This window comes from Delphinapterus leucas, chromosome 3, assembly GCF_059928025.1.
Source record: "Delphinapterus leucas isolate spDelLeu-1000000601 "Yukka" chromosome 3, BTC_Dleu_Yukka2, whole genome shotgun sequence".
Classification (NCBI taxonomy): domain Eukaryota; kingdom Metazoa; phylum Chordata; class Mammalia; order Artiodactyla; family Monodontidae; genus Delphinapterus; species Delphinapterus leucas.
In genome coordinates this window covers 107482614-107503485 of record NC_143131.1, presented here as the reverse complement: position 1 = coordinate 107503485, position 20872 = coordinate 107482614, and the positions used below count along the sequence as shown (strand labels likewise).

The 20872-nt window shown below is 35.6% G+C and overlaps 1 protein-coding gene across 1 annotated transcript in view; it reads right to left on the bottom strand.

The window, feature by feature from the left end:
- SLC12A2 (solute carrier family 12 member 2) overlaps window positions 1-20872 on the bottom strand; it is a 112263-nt gene that overhangs the window by 46885 nt on the left and 44506 nt on the right. Inside the window, exons 6-10 of the mRNA XM_022588706.3 lie at window positions 19536-19646; window positions 18855-18963; window positions 7803-7930; window positions 7622-7706; window positions 5000-5151 (exon numbers count right to left, since the gene is read on the bottom strand). Of these exons, the coding sequence (XP_022444414.1) occupies window positions 5000-5151; window positions 7622-7706; window positions 7803-7930; window positions 18855-18963; window positions 19536-19646 (585 nt within the window). The remainder of the gene's footprint in view (window positions 1-4999; window positions 5152-7621; window positions 7707-7802; window positions 7931-18854; window positions 18964-19535; window positions 19647-20872) is intronic.

Sequence of the window (20872 nt, the reverse complement as noted above, 5' to 3'; positions counted from 1 at the left end):
ACCTTTAAAAACTGTAACTACAGGGCTTCCCTGGTGGCTCAGTGGTTGAGAGTCCGCCTGCCAATGCAGGGGACATGGGTTCGTGCCCCGGTTTGGTAGGATCCCACATGCCGCGGAGCGGCTGGGCCCGTGAGCCATGGCCGCTGAGCCTGCGCGTCCGGAGCCTGTGCTCTGCAACAGGAGAGGCCACAGCAGTGAGAGGCCTGCGTACCGCAAAAAAAAACAAAACAAAACTGTAACTACAAAGTCACTGTCACAGCTTATAAACTGGGTAATTCCTTAACAGCATCAAATACTCAATCACATTCAAAATCCCCAAATTATTCCTCTTTTCTTGCTTTTTAAAAGTTTGTTCAAATCAGGATCCACAAAAGGATTACATTTACATTTGGTTGATATGTCTCTTAAGTCTTTTTCAATCTACAGGCTCACCCTTTCCTTTACATTTTATGATTTTTATGTCATTTCTCCTAGAGAAACCCCACGCTCTGGATTTTGCCGACAATCTCCACTGCCTTGTTTAACTTGTTCCTCTCACCTCTATTTCTAGTCAACTGGTAGGTAGGTAGATCTAGACAAGTTGATCAGACTGAGGTACAAGTTTTCTGGCAAGAATATTCCAAGGTGGTTTGATATACTTCTGTCAGGAAGGTTGTTTCCTTTTTTTAATGTTAAGATTGGTATTGTGGTTATGTTTTTTGTTTGTCTTTAAAGAGTACTTATTTATTAAAGCTAAAAGTAGAAATATCCAGCTGAAAGGGTCTAACTCCAGGATTTGCCTCTAAATAATCTAGGAAGTGGGGAGTCATAAATAAAACAAAATTAGCCATGCGCTGATAACTGATGAACTTGGAAAATGTGTATGTTAGGTACATTATATTGCTTTCTCTATCTTTGTACATGTTCAAACATTTCCCTATGATGAAGTTTAAAAAAAATGGATCACTAACTTAGACAATGAGAAGGCAATCAAATAAATCCAAACAGAGGAGCACAATACAAAATAAATTGCCTGGACTCTTCAAAATGTCAACATCCTGAAAGGTTAAAACAGGCAGGCTGGGAACTCCTCTAGATTAAAGAATTTTAAAGTAACTAAAGGCCATGTGTGACACCAGATTGAATCCTGGATCTGAGAAAAATTGATCTGGGACATTACTGGAAGAAGAGAGGAAGTATGAATATGGAATATATATTTAGACAACAGTATTTCATCAACACTGAATTACTTGGGTGGGAAAATGTACCGTGCTTGTACAGAATGTTTTAAATATTTCAATCTGATTGTCATGTGATGTCTATAATTTATTCTCATTATGTTTGAGGAGAAAAATACTATACATATATATATACATATATATAAAGATAAGGCAAATGGGGCAAAATATAAACTACTAGTAAATACAAATGAAGGGTAGGTACACAGGTTTTCATTGCACTGTTCCTTGTGAACCTTTGAAATCTGTCAAAGTATTAAATTGATTCCTAAGAGTTGTTTAATGGATTCAGGTACTGTCAACTTGATCTATGCATTATAAATTTTACCAGTAGTGAATGATGATCAACATCTAGATTCATTACTTCATTAGTGGAGATTTACCTTTCATTTATATTGACCAAGAACATGCCAACTGAGACCAAGGAGATAAGGAAATCAGGTTTTAGGCTGTTTACTATACACTTGCCTATAATTTAATATTAAGTCTGATGTAAAACTAGCTCTGGGTACAATCCCTGGCCATAATACCTAAGTCTGGTTTCATGTATACATAAACCACCTTGTTTCACTTAAATGTCTCTCCCTGCCTCTTTCAGAAGATTTAGGTTTAAACCTGAAGAACATATTTAAGAGTTTTAAGAAACATTAGCATTGACTTCTCTGAGAATCTCCGGGAGAAAAAACTCATTGAAAAGATGATTTTCTATTCAGCCTTTTAATACCAATTTAGTAGTTACATACACATGATACATTTTTCATAATCACTATTTTTACACAGTTATTATTTAATGCTAGATTATCTAGCATTGCCGAATCTGTCCTTAGGGAAGGAGATTATAAAGGATAGATAAGGTGGACCAAGATAAAAATAAGCAGACTTGATTTCTGTTATATATACTTCTCAGATAATACAAAATTCCATGTCTGTCTGTAATGCCTTCAAAGTTAAGTAAGTACAAAGGCAGGAGGTAAATGAAGAAAAAAGGGGAGAAAAAAGAATATGATACATTGATAGATTAAGCCAAAACTGACACCAGCAACATTACATATAACCATAACATTTCACCTTTCATGTTTTGAGGAAAAGATTCATTTTCTTTTCTTCCATCACCTCTGAATTAAGATAAATAATGCTCCATGCTTAGCATCTAGAAACTATGCTTCTATGATTTGCCAAGTTTCCTGTTTTCTAGTTATACATTTATCCAATAACCTTTGTGTTTCCCACCATTTTATGGTAAAATATGAGTAGCAAGTAAATGAAATGCATTCAAATAATAGTAACATCAGTGTTATCAAAAATATATAGTGGAAACAAAGATGAAAAACAAAAGATGGTCTGGTCTTTAATAAGGGGGGGATAAAAGACAAAAGTCTAATAAAAAGTAAAAAAAAAAAAAGTGGCAAGTAAAACGAATGGTGAGATTTTGTGTGGGGAATGTGTGTGTGTTGACGATTTAGGGTCCAAAAAAATGTTCATGGAACTGGGTTTGAAGAGCAGACAGATTTGGACATATAAAAAGAAAAAGCCAGTGCATTCCAAGCAGAGTGAAGCAACAAATAAAGCAACAGAGTAGGGTAAGCGTGTGCATGTATACATATACAAACACGTAATGACTGGAGTTCAGTCTGGATAGAAGCAGTGGGACTTAAGTTTGGGTATGAAAGGCTCTGACGGAGCAAAGAAGCTCACATTTTATTAAGCAGTGGTGAGTCAAAGGTTTCAGAGGACATTAAAATGTAGAAATATAAGAAACATAAAACTAAAGAAAATTAAACATTTAAGAAAAATAAAGTGACCCTATTATATATGCATATATTTATCAACTATATGCAAAATAATATTATATAGTGTGTCTTTGTATAGATTTCATGATGGAGTCTCCACTTACATGCTCCTCAGTTACGTTCTATTCACCATTCTTCATTTTCCAAGTGACAAGCAATTGATAATTTTACAGGATTTTCTTTCCATTCTGTATCGCTTTACAAAGTTTTTTTTTTTAATTTACTTAAATTGGAAAAGCAACTTTACGTACACCAAATTCTCACACTTTGCTTGAATGAGTCCATACTTAGACTTGATAAAGACAACACACTTCTGTATTTCAAGGCAACAACACAGAAATCTGATTGGCATTTTCAGTCACTGGGCAGAGACCAACATCTGTGCCTTTCATACACAGTATCAATGTCCGAATTGGCCTGAATAATTAGCTGGACATGAATACTTTCTTTCATTCCTACGATTTTGCCTAGTCTTATGACTAGAAAAAACAAACTTCTATTACATAATTGAGTTCAATATTTTTAACCACTGAAAGTGCAGTAAATTGCTTGAAACTATACAAAAGAAAATACAAATAATGGCATTAAATATTTAAGTTATAAAATTTTAATGTAAAATACATAGATTCTACATAAAATGTCTATATAATGTTCTACAATACATTAAATCCTCAACTATTCTGTTTATTATGTTTACACATTACTGGAGAAACACTAGGAAGCGAAATTTTTATTTTCCACTTTGAATTAGCAGTACCATCTATTCTATAAATTTACCACAGAATATTTTAATCTCCTGAATTTACACCTTTATGTTCTTTTGTTTCTAGCATCCTGAGGCTTATCAAGCAACTCTCAAAATATCCTCCAAATTTTACTGACTCCTTTTCCTCTTCTATCTAAAACCCATAAATTTTACAAAAATTTCATTTTGCTTTCAGTATCTTACAGAGGTAATAATAAAACTGATATTCTCCAAATACTTGAGCAGTAATACTAATCTTCACACAGTTCATACATTTAATAGTTCACAAACTTTTAAGCATCCATTAATAATTTTATTAATCTGTTGTTCAATAGTGGTTTAACACAGCATCACTATATGATAGCCAGATCTAATTAAATAAAACTACTGATACTAATCAATACTTTTTTAAAAGGGCATTCATATATAAAGCAATTATGGAGAAACCTCAAATTGGAAAACTGAACTCATTTCAATTAGTATGGGTTTAAATTGCTCAAAATCAAAATGAAATACTTAGATGTAAGTCTAACAAAATATGTACAGGATTGATATTCTGAAAACTACATAATACTTATGAAAGAAGTTAAAGAAGATCTAAATAAATGGAGAAACGTAAGTGTTCATGGGTTGGAACACTCAACATAGTAAATCTATCAATCCTCCCCAAATTCATGTACAAGTTTAATGCAGTTCCTATCAAAATTCCAACAAGACTTTTTTGTAGATAAACATAGATTATTCTAAAATTTATTTGGAAAAGCAAAGGGACTAAAATAGCTAAAACAATTTTGAAAAAGAATAAAGTAGGAGGAATCAAGCTACCCGATTTCAAGACTTACAACCAACTATAGTAATCCAGAAAGTATGGCATTGGTGGAGGGATAGACACAAAGATCAATGGAACACAACAGAGAATCCAAAAATAGATCCAGCACATATGACCATGTGTGAGATGTTTTCTTGCTTTCTGAAACAGTATACTGTATATATGTACTATATATTATACCCTATGATAAAAGTGTTGCCCTCTGGGGCCCTTTTGCCTCTGAACAGGCTCAGATTTCATTCTTTCATATTTTTCTGTTTTCACAATTAGTTGCGTACAGTCTTTATTGATATCTGGGTATAAAGTAACAACAATCCTCCCTTCTAAGTTTTTGCTATACTCTGAATGGTCAGAGTTGATAGCAGTCTGACCTCTAGATGAACACAGAATGTCTGTATAATATAAATTTGATGCTCACCTGGAAGTTGTTCATTAGGCCATAGGAACAAGGATTGCTTTCACAAGATGAAAAGTCAAAGTTTAATTTGCAGGCTGCAGAAGTACAGTTTGTTAGCTCTGTTACAATAGTGTCATTAACGTTCCCCGTAGCATCCCGAACAACACAAGAACCTGAAGCACAAGGGACAATGAGGACAAAAAATCAAACTAATGCTTACATTCATTTCAAAATTATATACACCCATAAAGAAATTACAGTGCTGACTGTATATACTTGCTTATTATAGCATACATTGTATTTACAATTAAGAAAGGTTTACCTGGAACAGAATTTGGAAAGCATCATGGTCCTCAGTATTAAGAATTATTTGGAATAACGTACGATGTACAACTAACAGTAATGACCATTCCTTAGAGTTCATATATTCTTACTTTTGAAGCACTTGAACAATGCTTTCTCATCATATATGATGTAAAAATCACAGGCATTACAACAAAAACTAAACAATAAAACAAAAATTAAGTTTTGAAAGGAAGAGTTTTTTTAATGACTAGACAGTCTGTATACAGTTCTTCATACTTAAATTTCTTCTTTGGACTTTCAGAGCAGTGTTTGCAAAACCACCTCCTTAAAGGTACTCCTGAAACCACTGGAGGTTGAGGGCAGAACAGAGAGAGCCCTATCTAACCTTAAAGCAGCTATGCTTTTATAGTTCATATTTTGATGTTCTCCATCAGAATTGTCTGGGGAAAAAAGGTTCCACTGCTTGAGCTAGTTACACAATTACTAGTGTAGAGGTGATCTTTACTGACTCCGCTACTGAATATCAGGGAGAAAGGGCTACTCCTGTTGCCCTAGTGTAGACAGAATGAAATGAGTACAATGGCAAGTATTATTGGAGCGTCAGATAAAAACAGAAATGTTTTCCTGCAATAACAAATTATTTCCCATGAAACATAATCAGTTATATCATTTTTTAAATTAAAAGTAAAATTTCTAGCTTATGTATAATGTATATAAACAGCAGTCCCCAATTTTTTTGGCACCAGGGACTGGGTTCGTGTAAGACAATTTTTCCATGGACGGGGTGGGGATGGTGGGGGGTGGCGTGGGGTGGTGGTGGATGGTTCAGGCAGTAATGCGTGCGATGGGGAGTGGCAGATGAAGCTTCGCTCATTCACATGCCACTCCCCTCCTGCTGAGCGGCCTGGCTCCTAATGGGCCGTGGACCAGTACCGGTCTGCAACCCGGGGGCTGGGGATCCCTGTATACAAGCATGCTAGAAACTTTTAGGGGAATACAAAAATATTTTGCTAATAAGCTTATAAATGTAATTCATTTTCTTCTTTCAAAATGAATTTCAGGAATTTCTGTATGCATTGCAATGATAAATGTAATCGAGTTACTTTTTCAAATGTTAACATAGCCCACCATGATAATATTATTAGCATTTCTAACCCTTGTTTAATAAAATTTCAAAATTACATTTACGCAAATTAGCAGCTCAGTTTGTAAAAACAGTTCTGTCATTACTTCCCAACACATGATTGAATATATGGCAAAAATAAAAATTTTCTTACTCAAATACATGGAAAATTTATATTCTGTAGTCAATGAATTTGGAGTTTGTAATTCTTCTGATTAGTACTAGACTAAGATTTATTCTTGTAGTATGCTTAAAATTTTTAACTGTAAAACCTGAATTTTAGAATTTAGATATTAAAGACAATGCTTACATTTTAAAAACATGTTTTCCGGGTAAACTATGTACTTTCATGAATGTGTACTAAATTCAAGACAAGACAGTATCTACAGTCAATGTATGCAAATTATATGTAAAATCAGTAGTTACTAAATTTTTTTCTGTACTGTTTCAGTTAAGAACCTCCTATTACAAATAGCCTTTTAAAATTATTTATTTATTTGCTTATAAATAAATAAAACACCAAAACCCTCTTTGCCATGAAAACAGTTTTTTAAAGGAAGTGCCATTATCATATGGTTGGTAACAAAATCTCTGACCTTTGACTTCCTTATCTATAAAAGATTTAGAGACTGGCTGATCACTTAAGTCCTTTCTTCAAGTTCTAAAATGTTATGATTCCATGAATGTATTAAAGTGGCTTAAAACCATTTTCATTAATTTAATAACACTTTTCATTCAATTCCTGTGCATTGAATAGGTTTTATGGTAAAAAATGCCAGGTATTTCTTAATAGCCTTGAAACAATCTTCATACAACAAGATTACATAAAAATATAAAATAACCATCATAAACAAAAATATTCCAAAATTTTTAAAGCTCAGAAAGTATAATGCATTTACTTCTACATATGAATTACATTTTCTGTAAATATATCTCAGTGAAATTTAAGAATCTGCAGATAAGATTTTACATAACTTTCTAGCTTACTAATTAATAGAAATCCTAAAGGAAAAACCTTAGAGCATTTAGTGACTTAGATAATGTCTACAGAATCACCACTAGTTTACTTAAGTATTTTTGAAAATACAAAACTTAGAATCCTTTTATTGAAATACTTAATTTAAAAGTTAGAAATATAATGTCATGAAAATGAATGTTTATAGTATGTACATCATTAAATTTCTGAAACACATAACAAATGTAAGGTTATTTACCTACAGATACTGCAATTCCTATGTAAACCACCGTAGTAATTAAAATGGCTAAGAGTGTTCCTTTGGGTATGGCTGACTGAGGATCCTAGAAGACAAGAACATTTTTTAAGTCTACCTTTAAAAATAAATATATGTAAATCACTTTTTGTATAAAATCGATACAGCATTTTAAAATACTTACTGCGAGATCACCTGAGATATTTGCTCCAGCCAGAATACCAGTTGCGGCAGGAAAAAAGATGGCAAACACAGAAAAAAAGGTCTCTTCCTCTCGAAAATCTGGCCCAAAGTTCTCATTAAATATTTCAGCTGTAGAGAACAAAATATTTTTGGCAATTAATGGATAGCAGATTAGACCATGATAATTTAGGTTAAGAATAAGTGTTTATCTAAGACCCCTGACTTTTCTTCAGCTCAAGTAACTGGTAAATTCTTCAATTATTTCCTAATTCAAGTATGTATTGGTGTTTCTCTTTTCTTATATGAGGGAAATGGTTTACATTCAAAATGATTTGACCTGGTTCATGCCCCACTATTTTTTATACCTTACTAATTATGTTTCAAACACCTCTAAATTGATTGTTATCTCTCCAAGAGGTCAAAGAAGCAAGAAAGCAGGCAGAAGAACAAAAGGGACATAATACAAACCTGGAACCACATTTTTCCTTACATCCAGCTTATATTCTATCTATTTGTACAGCTTTCTCTATTTCCTAGTGGTGACTTGTTTGACTTTTGAGGCTATTCATCAGGCATCCAGATAATTTGTAGCTAAGACAAACCAGGTAAAGGTCCTTTCCATTTCAACAATAATGAAAGCTTCAACTAGTCCTGCTGTTTCCATCTATTCTGATAGGCCCTGACACTGAAAAAACCAATTAACGGTCATCCATCCATCCATCCATCATTTGCATATACACCACGTGCCAGGTCCTGTACTGGAACCATCCAGTATCTCAAAGTACTGAGAGATCCAACAGCAACAAGCTACCTTCATGGAACTTAAGAGTATCAATGAGGAGCTACAAAACAAGTTAAGAAAAAGGTCACTGCAAATAGCAGTAAATGTACGGATGGAAACAGGGTGTTGTGATAAATAATGAAAGAGAGACAAACTAATTCAATGTGGTTACAGAAGGCTAAAGAGATACAACTAAGGAGCTAACACTTAAGCTGAGACTTTATTGAGCAGGAATCAGCCATGTGATGTTCCAGGAGAAAGAGTACACCAGGAATAACCAACAACATGTAGAAAGGCCCTGAGGCAGGAAAAAAGTTTACCTCTTTTGGAGAACTAAAAGATGCAAAGCCCTCACAGTAAGGGGGAGATGAAATGAGATGGAAGGGATCAGCAGGGGTGAGATTATGCAAAATTTTAATTTTACAGGAGTTTAGATTTTGTCCTATGCCAAGGTGGGCATAGAACCACACAACTGACATGATGCTTATGTGGATGCTGCATGGACAGTGGACTGAAAGCATCAGCATCTGAAGCAGGGAGACCAATTAGGAGGTACTGCAGTGGTTCAATCTAGTGATGGGAGAATAATGTACTGATTAGAGAAGGATTAGTAAGTAAGAGGGCAAGTAGAAAACACTGAAATCCTGGTTTCTTTCACTTACTAGGATGGAGAGGTCTGAGAACGGTTAGGTAGGAGGGACATCAAATAAACAAATGAATGTATACCTGTATCTGGAGTTTAAAGGAGAGATGCAGGAATAGAAATATGTGAATCCCTTGAGAGCATTTTGAGCCATGAGAAAAGATATTGCCAAAGGAAAGAATACAGTTAGAAGATGCAGGACAACACTCTGTGCAACTCTGACATTTAGAGGTTTGAAAGAAGAGAAGGGGTAACAGGAGTAATAGATATAGTGACCAGTGAATTAGGTAGAAAAGAACTCACTAGAACACAGTGACTGACATCAAATAAAACAAGAAAAGTGTTTCAAGGAGAATGGGACAACTAAATATAATGTTGCTGAGAGTCAGAAGACTAAAAAACTGCATGCTGTATCTAGCAACATGTTATTGTGACCATGACAAACAGAAGCCAGTTAATAGGGGTTGAGAATGAATGAAATAAGACCATTTGGTGAAAGTAACATGGGGAATAAGTTACACACGGTCTCAAAGTATCTCTCCACAAACTACTTATTAATTACAAAGAAGAAAGTGGCAACCTAACAATAGATAAAACTCTCAGGTAGCACTTTCACCAAGTCATTAAATTTAACACCATCAGTGATGGGGAAAACTGACATCATGTGAGTCTCCTGATGTGAGACTCTGAAGACACACTCTTCATGTAGTGTTCTTGGCAAAAGTAAACAAGTGAATCTATGGAAATCAAACAAAACCAACTGGAGGGACTTTCTAAAAAAACAAATGGCCTGTACTCTTGAAGAATGTCAATGTAGGGAAAGAAAAATAAAAGGCTGTGGGGCGGACCAAGAGGATGCGGAAATCATGTATCCGCACAACTAGGGGACCTACCAGGCACCAGTGGGGGACCATGGACACATAAGGGGATGGGAGGAACTCCCAGTGACTGGCTTGCGGGATCTTGGTTCCCAGGCTGGAGGTCAGGCCCAAGCTCCTGTGGTGGGAGCTCTGAGTCCAAACCACTGGACTAACAGAGAACCTAGGATCCCAGGCAATATTAATTAGAGTGAGGCTTCCCAGAGGTCCTAATCTCAGCACCAAGACCCAGCTCTATCCAACTGCCTGCAAACTCCAGTGCTGGATGCCTCAGGCCAAACAACCAGTAAGACAAGAATACAGCCCCAGCCCCACCCATCAAAAAAAAAAAAAAAAAAAAGAAACGACAAAAAAATATGTTACATATGAAGGAGCAAGGTAAAAACCTACAAAACCAAATAAATGAAGACGAAATAGGCAACCTACCTGAAAAAAGAATTCAGAGTAATGATTGTAAAGATGACCCCAAATCTCGGAAACAGAATGGAGAAAATACTAGAAACACTTAACAAGAATCTAGAAGAACTAAAGAGCAAACAAACAATGATGAACAACCTGAAATTAAAAGTACAATACAAAGTACTCTAGAAGGAATCAATAGAATAACTGAGGCAGAAGAACAGATAAGTGATCTGGAAGATAAAATGGTGGAAATAACTGCCAGGGAGCAGAAAAAAGAATGAAAAGAATTGAGGACAGTCTCAGAGGCCTCTGGGACAACATTAAACACAGCAACATTCAAATTATAGGGGTCCCAGAAGAAGAAGAGAAAAAGAAAGGGTCTGAGAAAATATTTGAAGAGATTATAGTCGAAAACTTCCCTAACATGGGAAAGGAAATAGTCAATCAAGTCTAGGAAGCACAGAGAGTCCCATACAGGATAAACCCAAAGAGAAACATGCCAAGACACATATTAATCAAACTATCAAAAATTAACTACAAAGAAAATATATTAAAAGCATCAAGGGAAAAGCAACAAATAACATACAAGGGAGTCCACATAAGGTTAACAGCTGATCTTTCAGCAGAAACTCTGTAAGCCAGAAGGGACTGGCAGGACATATTTAAAGTGATGAAAGGGAAAAACCTACAAACAAGAATACTCTACCCAGCAAGGATCTCATTCAGATTCGATGAAGAAATTAAAACCTTTACAGACAAGCAAAAGTTAACAGAATTCAGCACCACCAAACCAGATTTACAACAAATGCTAAAGGAACTTTTCTAGGCAGGAAACACAAGAGAAGGAAAGGACCTACAAAAACAAAACCAAAACAATTGAGAAATGGTAATAGGAACCTACATATCGATAATTACCTTAAATGTAAAAGGATTGAATGCTCCAACCAAAAGACACAGACTGGCTGAATGGATACAAAAACAAGACCCGTATATATGCTGTCTACAAGAGACCCACTTCAGACCTGGGGACACATACAGACTGAAAGTGAGGGGATAGAAAAAGATATTCCATGCAAATGGAAATCAAAAGAAAGCTAGAGTAGTAATTCTCATATCAGACAAAATAGACTTTAAAATAAAGCCTATTACAAGAGACAAAGAAGGACACTACATAATGATCAAGGGATCAATCCAAGAAGAAGATATAACAATTGTAAATATTTATGTACCCAACATAGGAGCACCTCAATACGTAAGGCAAATGCCAACAGCCATAAAAGGGGAAATTGACAGTAACACAATCCTAGTAGGGGACTTTAACAAACCCCACTTTCACCAGTGGGCTGATCATCCAAAATGAAAATAAAAAAGCAAACACAAGTTTTAAATAAGACATTAAACAAGATGGACTTAATTGATATTTATAGGACATTCCATCCCAAAACAACAGAATACACTTTCTTCTCAAGAGCTCATGAAACATTCTCCAGGATAGACCATATCTTAGGTCACAAATCAAGCCTTGGTAAATTTAATAAAATTGAAATCATATCAAGTATCTTTTCTGACCACAACGCTATAAGACAAGATATCAATTGCAGGAAAAAAAACTGTTAAAAATACAAACACATGGAGGCTAAACAGTACACTACCAAGAGATCACTGAAGAAATCAAAGAGGAAACCAAAAAACTACCTAAAAACAAATGACAATGAAAACATGACAATGCAAAATGTATGAAATGCAGCAAAAGCAGTTCTAAGAGGGATGTTTATAGCAATACAATCCTACCTCAAGAAACAAGACACATCTCAAACAACCTAACCTCACACTTAAAGCAGTTAGAGAAAGAAGAACAAAAAAAAACCCCAAAGGTAGCAAACGGAAAGAAATCATAAAGATCAGATCAGAAATAAATGAAAAAGAAATGAAGGACACAATAGCAAAGATCAATAAAACTAAAAGCCGGTTCTTTGAGAAGATAAACAAAATTGATAAACCATTAGCCAGACTGATCAGGAAAAAAAGGGAGAAGACTCAAATCAACAGAATTAGAAATGAAAAAGGAAAAGTAACAACTGACACTGCAGAAATACAAAGGATCATGAGAGATTACTACAAGCAACTATATGCCAATAAAATGGACAACCTGAAAGAAATGGATAAATTCTTAGAAATGCACAACCTTCTGAGACTGAACCTGGAAGAAAGAAAATATGAACAGACCAATCACAAGCACTGATATTAAGACTGTGATTAAAAATCTTCCAACAAACAAAGGCCCAGGACCAGATGGCTTCACAGGTGAATTCTATCAAACATTAAAAGAAGAGCTAACACCTATTCTTCTCAAACTCTTCCAAACTACAGCAGAGGGAAGAACACTCCCAAGCTCATTCTACAAGGCCACCATCACCCTGATACCAAAACCAGACAAAGATGTCACAAAGAAAAAGATCTACAGGCCAGTATCACTGATGAACATAGATGCAAAAATCCTCAAAATAATACTAGCAAACAGAATCCAACAGCACATTAAAAGGATCATACACCATGATCAAGTAGGGTTTCTCCCAGGAATGCAAGGATTCTTCAATATATGCAAATCAATCAATGTGATATACCATATTAACAAATTGAAGGATAAAAACCATATGATCATCTAAATAGATGCAGAAAAAGCTTTCGACAAATTCAACACCTATTTATGATAAAAACTCTGCAGAAAGTAAGCACAGAGGGAACTTATCTCAACATAATAAAGGCCACACATGACAAACCCACAGCCAACATCATTCTCAATGGTGAAAAACTGAAACCATTTCCTCTAAGATCAGGAACAAGACAAGGTTGCCGACTCTCACCACTGTTATTCAACATAGATTTGGAAATTTTAGCCACAGCAATCAGAGACAAAAAAGAAGTAAACGGAATCCAAATTGGAAAAGAAGAAGGAAAAGTGTGACTGCTCACAGATGACATGATACTATACCTAGAGAATCGTAAAGATGCTACCAGAAAAGCACTAGATCTAATCAATGAATTTGGTAGAGTAGCAGGATACAAAATTAATGTACAGAAATCTCTTGCATTCCTATACACTAATGATGAAGAATCTGAAAGAGAAATTAAGGAAACACTCCCAGTTACCATTGCAACCAAAAGAATAAAATACCTAGGAATAAACCTACCTAGGGAGAAAAAAGACATGTATGCGTAAAACAATAAGACACTGATGAAAGAAATTAAAGATAATACAAACAGATGGAGAGGTATACCATGTTCTTGGATTGGAAGAATCAACATTGTGAAAATGGCTCTACTACCCAAAGCAATCTACAGATTCAGTGCAATCCCTATCAAACTAACAATAGCATTTTTCACAGTACTAGAACAAAAAATTTCACAATTTGTATGGAAACACAGAAGACCCAGAACAGCCAAAGCAATCTTGAGAAAGAAAAATGGAGCTGGAGGAATCAGGCTCCCTGACTTCAGAATATACTACAAAACTACAGTAATCAAGACAGTATGGTACTGGCATAAAAAGAGAAATATAGATCAATGGAACAGGATAGAAAGCCCAGAGATAAACCCACGCACATATGGTCACCTTATTTTTGAAAAAGGAAGCAAGAATATTCAATGGAGAAAAGACAGCCTCTTCAATAAGTGGTGCAGGGAAAACTGGACAGCTACCTGTAAAAGAATGAAATTAGAATACTCCCTAATACCATACACAAAAATAAACTCAAAATGGATTAAGGGGCTTCCCTGGTGGCACAGTGGTTGAGAGTCCGCCTGCCGATGCGGGGGACGTGGGTTCGTGCCCCAGTCCGGGAGGATCCCACATGCCGCGGAGCGACTGGGTCCGTGAGCCATGGCCGCTGGGCCTGCGGGTCCGGAGCCTGTGCTCTGCAGCGGGAGAGGTCACAGCAGTGAGAGGCCCACGTACCGCAAAAAAAAAAAAAAAAAAAAAAAAATGGATTAAAGACCTAAATGTAAGGCCAGACACTATCAGACTCTTAGAGGAAAACATAGGCAGAACACTCTATGACATAAATCACAACAAGATCCTTTTTCACCTATCTCCTAGAGAAATGGAAATAAAAACAAAAATAAACAAATGGGACCTAATGAAACTTCAAAGCTTTTGCACAGCAAAGGAAACCATAAACAAGCCGAAAAGACAACCCTCAGAATGGGAGAAAATATTTGCAAACGAAGCAACTGACAAAGGATTAATCTCCAAAATTTACAAGCAGCTCATGCAGCTCCATATCAAAAAAAACAAACAACCCAATCCAAAAATGGGCAGAAGACCTAAATAGACATTTCTCCAAAGAAGATATACAGATTGCCAACAAACACATGAAAGGAGACTCAATATCACTAATCATTACAGAAATGTAAAGCAAAACTACAATGAGATATCACGTCACATTGGTCAGAATGGCCATCATCAAAACATCTACAAACAATATATGCTGGAGAGGGTGTGGAGAAAAGGGAACCCTCTTGCACTGTTGGTGGGAATATAAATTGATACAGCCACTATGGAGAACAGTTCCATAAAAACAGTTCCTTAAACAGTTCCTTCTAACAGTTCCTTAAAAAACTAAAAATAGAACTACCATATGACCCAGCAATCCCACTACTGGGCATATACCCTGAGAAAACCATAATTCAAAAAGAGTCATGTACCACAATGTTCATTGCAGCACTATTTACAATAGCCAGGACATGGAAGCAACTTAGGTGTCCATCGATAGATGAATGGATAAAGAAGATGTGGCACATATATACAACGGAATATTATTCAGCCATAAAAAGAAACGAAATTGAGATATTTGTAGTGAGGTGGATGGACCTAGAATCTGTCTCACAGAGTGAAGTAAGTCAGAAAGAGAAAAACAAGTACCGTATGCTAACACATATATATGGAATCTAAAAAAAAAAAAAAAAGGCTCTGATGAACCTAGGAGCAGGACAGGAATAAAGATGAAGACGTAGAGAATGGACTTGAGGACACAGGGAGGGGGATGGGTAAGCTGGGACGAAGTGAGAGAGTAGCATGGACATATACACACTACCAAATGTAAAATAGATAGCTAGTGTGAAGCAGCTGCATAGCACAGGGAGATCAGCTCGGTTCTTTGTGACCACCTAGAAGGGTGGGATTAGGAGGTGGGGAGGGAGGCACAAGAGGGAGGGGATATGGGGATATATGTATGCATATAGCTGATTCACTTTGTTATACAGCAGAAACTAACATAACATTGTAAAGCAATTATACTCCAAAAAATCTGTTAAAAAAATAAATAAAAAATAAAAGGCTAAGGCACTGTTTCAGATTAAAGGGGACTGATGATTATGTAAAGAACTAGTTTTAAAAAAAGGAGATTGAAGAGACATGGCAAGTGAATGCAATACAGGATCATGGACTGGATCCTGGAACACGAAAAAAAAAGTCTGTACATAATCTTTGTAGAAACAGTTGGAGGGACTTCCCTGGTGGTGCAGTGGTTAAGACTCTGTGCTTCCAATGCAGAGGGCCTGGTTTCGATCCCTGGTCAGGGAGGTAGATCCCACATGCATGCCGCAACTAAGAATTCACATGCCACAACTAAGGAGCCTGCCTGCCGCAACTAAGACCCGGCACAAACAAATAAGAAAAAAAGAAAGAAAGAGTTGGAAAAATTTGTACCTGAAAAATATGTTATATATAACATTATGCCAAAGTTAAACTTCCTGAACTGTCCTTTTCCTTAGTAGATGCACACTTAAGTATTTTATAGGCAAGACGACATGATTTCTGCAACTTCTCTCAAAAGGTTTAGCAATCATAGTAATAACAATTAGATATATGAGTGATAAAACAAATGTGGCAAAAAAAGAACATAAAAGTGTGAATTTTTTTGTGAATGTAGGTAAAGGGTGCAAGGAATTCATTTATTTTTTTATAAATTTATTTATTTTTATTTATTTGTTTTTTGGCTGCGTTGGGTCTTCGTTGCTGCACGTGGGCTCTCTCTAGTTGCACCAAGAGGGACTACTTTTTATTGCGGTGCGCGGGCTTCTCATTGGCTTCTTTTTGTTGTGGAGCACGGGCTCTAGGCACACAGGCTTCAGTAGTTGTGGCTCGTGGGCTCTAGAGCGCTGGCTCAGTAGTTGTGGCGCACAGGTTTAGTTGCTCCTCGGCATGTGGGATCTTCCTGGACCAGGGATCGAACCCTGTGCCCCACATTGTCAGGCAGACTCTTAACCACTGAACCACCAGGGAAGCCTCCAAGGAATTTATTGTATTAATTTTTCAAGTTGTCTGTAAGTTTCAATTTTTTTTGAAATAACAAGCAATAAATGGGAGGTAAGGATTTGAGAAATTTGTCTGTGAAAGGGGCCTGGAAAGTAAGGCGGTAACTGGAGGAGAATAAAAGACCAGAGGTAGTATTTTCAAGGATGGGAATTACTAGAGCAAGTATGTGAGGTTATACAGAGCTGACAGTTTTGATGCAGGGAAGCAAGTAAATTACCAAAGGATAAATGCCTTTGAGAAAGTAAAGGAAATGGGATCTAGATCACAGCAGAGGCACCGGTCTTTGGCAAAAGGGAGATATTTCTCATATCAAAAAGGAAAAAGGAGAAAATGAATATCCCTATTAGGTAGTCATTTGAACTGACAAGTTTATTAACATAACCTGTTCACTGCAGACACTACCTTAAGAAAAGGAAGGCCAAGCAGTATCAACTGCTAAAAAGGAAAAGTCATATTCCAAAGTATATTTAAATTTATTTACTTCAGATTGAGATAAGCCCAGATGTGCTATTTGAATACAATATAAATTATTACTATACTAGATAAGGATGGATCTGAAAAAAAGGAAATGAAAAATATGGCCTAGCAGATATTTACAGATATTTTAAAATCAATTAAAGCCATAAACAGAAAATACATATTAGGAATCTTTTTAGAAGTAACCATCTACTATAATTTTAGAAATAAAGGTGGCAAAAACGAATGTTCAAAAATCTATAATGTAAAAAAAATTTAAGTAAAAAACACATTCATAATTAGAAGAAATGTCACAAATACAATTTATGACAGAACGAAATACAGAAAATTATCTAACTAATAATACTAATCTTCACTTCTGGCATGCCTAAAAGACACCTCTTCCCCTAATTCAGGAAATCATGATTAGATATTTAGTGCCTGGTTTCAGAAGTAGGCATAAGCGCTAGTAACCAGAACAGACATCACACTATCAACTCAGGATGAGTAGGTAAAATTATTGCAGGCAGGTGTTCTTGCTTAAGGTAAGCACCTTGAAACAACTCTTATGTGAAAACTGCCCAGCCAAGTCAGTGTCAGACATAGGCCAAACAAGCACGACTCATATATGTTCCAAGGATGGTGTGGTGTTACCAGTCGGCAATTAGATTAAGGAGCTTACACCAGAAGGTAAATCAACTAGGTCTCTAGGATCCAAAATTTAGTCAACTAATTTTTTTCCAGTAAGACTTTCTGAAGGAAGAAGTGCATTGATTTATTGTACATTCTGCATCTTTTCACAAATCTGTATGCATAGCTCTGGGCTAAACAACTCAGGAGAAGTGGAGCTAGGCTTTTCCTTCTAAGGCTTCAAAACAAGGAGTTTTTGTCAATTTAAGACAGACACACCTATTACCCTAAGTGATAAGCACCTCTGATGCTACTGCAACTATTCTTTCTGGCTTTCATTCTACCTTGCAGAGATAGGTTCAGAACGGCTGCTCAGTGGAGGGAGTGGGGAGAAGAGGAGATGCAGAAAGACACTTTAGGAAACAATAAGTGACAAGTAAATTTCACCTGTAGTGAAAATTAGATGCACAGACTGAAAGAGGTTATGGAAGATAAAAACTGGAAAATTCTCACACAATTAATAATGTAAACTGTAGAAAAACTTAGGTTGCAATTATACCAAGAAACTAATATTTCTAGTTGCTTTCACAGTCTTAGGCACTTTTAGATTATTGTGTTTAAATACAACTAAAACAATGAAAAAGTGATGTTAGAACAAAACTTACAATTTCAGTAACAATTTCTCCAAATGAGAAGAGAACAAAAGCACTTTTCCTCAATAGCACTGATTTCTCTACATTCTATCACCTTTTGTTGCTAGTAATCAGAAATGAAAGATGTAAATAAAAGTGAAACAAACATAGAGGAACCAAACTAAACTGGACAATTACTGTTAGTCACTACACCAAACTCAATTACATTACAAACTATGTAAAATATACTAAATTTATTTAACACTAGAATGCTGTAATATGCACCTTTAAAAAAATTCTATCTTTCTTACTTACACTTATAACCAAAGAAACCTTTGGGTTTCTTGCTCTCCAATGGGATAAATGTTCCTATGACGAAATCAGCAATAGCAAGTAGTAGAATCACCAAAAGCACAATCTGAGCCTGAAATTTTAAACGTGAAAAATCAAAATCAAATATATCATGTCTATACATTAATTCAGTTCGACTAGAATATAACTTCCATGAGGGAAAGCTTCTGTCTTGTTTCCCTGGTCTTCACACAATGCCAAGCACAAAGCAGGTGCTTAATAAATTTTTGTTAAATGAACAATCTTTAAAGAACTATCCAAAATGAATAGCAAAAGTAGGATCAGGCCATATATTTCTGAAATGAATTAAAGATGTGCATGTCCTGTTAACAAATAACAGAAACTTTAAAAATATAGGAAAAAAATCACAGTACTTATATTACCTTTACTAAATCCCTCTGACATACCCTATAATTCTTTTTTTTCCTACATACTCTGATTACCTCTTAAAATGACTGTTATCTCCAAATCCTCACTACGTCACCAAATAGAAAATGATCTTATACGTGAACTTCTTTGAAAATGGCCACTTAGGAACCTTCAAAATCTGAAAATATTACTACACCTTAGAACATTCCTAAAACACAAGGTCTAAAAGTTTGTACATTCAACATTTACAAATGTTCCAATGATATCACTACTTACTTTTGCCTCCCACTCCATTCCAGCTACTGAGATACCTAAAAGGATTACCACTGTAATGGCTCCAATAATTCGGATATCATTGATTTCATCTATCATAAGTATGGAATGTTCCTACAAAAAGAAAATAATAGGATGAGCAGTATTAGTTAGTTCAGATAAATTCTTCAATTCTCTTTGAAAGTTTTAGAACTATCACAGTGCCTCACATGCAGAAGTTGAATAAATGCCTACTTAAGGAATGAATAGAGAGACCTAGGGAAAAGGAATGAATTACTGTTTACTATTAAGGTGTCATTCAAGCAGCTGAAGATATCAAAAATATGATCAAATTATTAACGCTGCTGTATTTTATACAGACTCAAATATAAAAAAGAATTGCTAACAAGTAAGGAAAAAATCATAATATGACTAAGTAGTACTAATAGGATTTTTTAAAGTTACAAAGCAGAAATATATTTTGCATTCATTGTGGTTAGTGAGCTCATTCTTTTAATGGTCTCTTACGTTGCATAAGGAAAAGAGATGAACACACTATCATGCAGCTGTCCAAATCACACCAATCCGTTCTAAGAGCAAAATTACTTGTGGCTAAATATCAATGACATCAAAAACATATACTAAATTAAACAATGAATGAATATGAATTCTTAATGATTACACCACTTTCTTACTTCCTTTGCTTTGTCTCTTTGGCCTACACAGCTAAGGTCAATGCCAATGCAAGAGTCAGTCCTTTCAGATGTCACACTTCCTAACATACCATGTACTACAGTAGATGAACAGTTACAACCTAACATGACAACTATAGGTGTTACTCAAGGTTCCTCTCATTTAATAATACTGAATCCTATTTCACTTGTACTGCTTTAACTACACACATACTAATTACTCTTTTCAAACAAGTTCTCTTCTCAACTCCAGAGCAATATTATCAACCACTTTCTGGCCAGCTCTACTTAGATATACCAAATTAGACATCCAAAGCGAAAATGTTCTGCATTCTCTCTCACAGTAAATGGCATTACCATCCATCTAAATCTTCCTTTCTCTTTCTCTAATTTCCCACATCTCATTCATCAAGTCCATTTACTCAACTTTTCAAAAATCTCTCAAATACACCCACATCTCTCCAGCCTCATTGGTCACTGGTTTAATATTAGCCACCATCTCCACTCAGGACAGCTACAACAACCTTTTAAATGGTCTCCATCTCCAGTTGTGATCCCTCAAATACATTCTCTATACTGTGGTCAGATATTTCTTTAGGCCCCAAATCTGATTATCATGGATCCGCAACTCCAGTCAAGGTAAGATTCAAATTTAAGAGCAAATAAAAC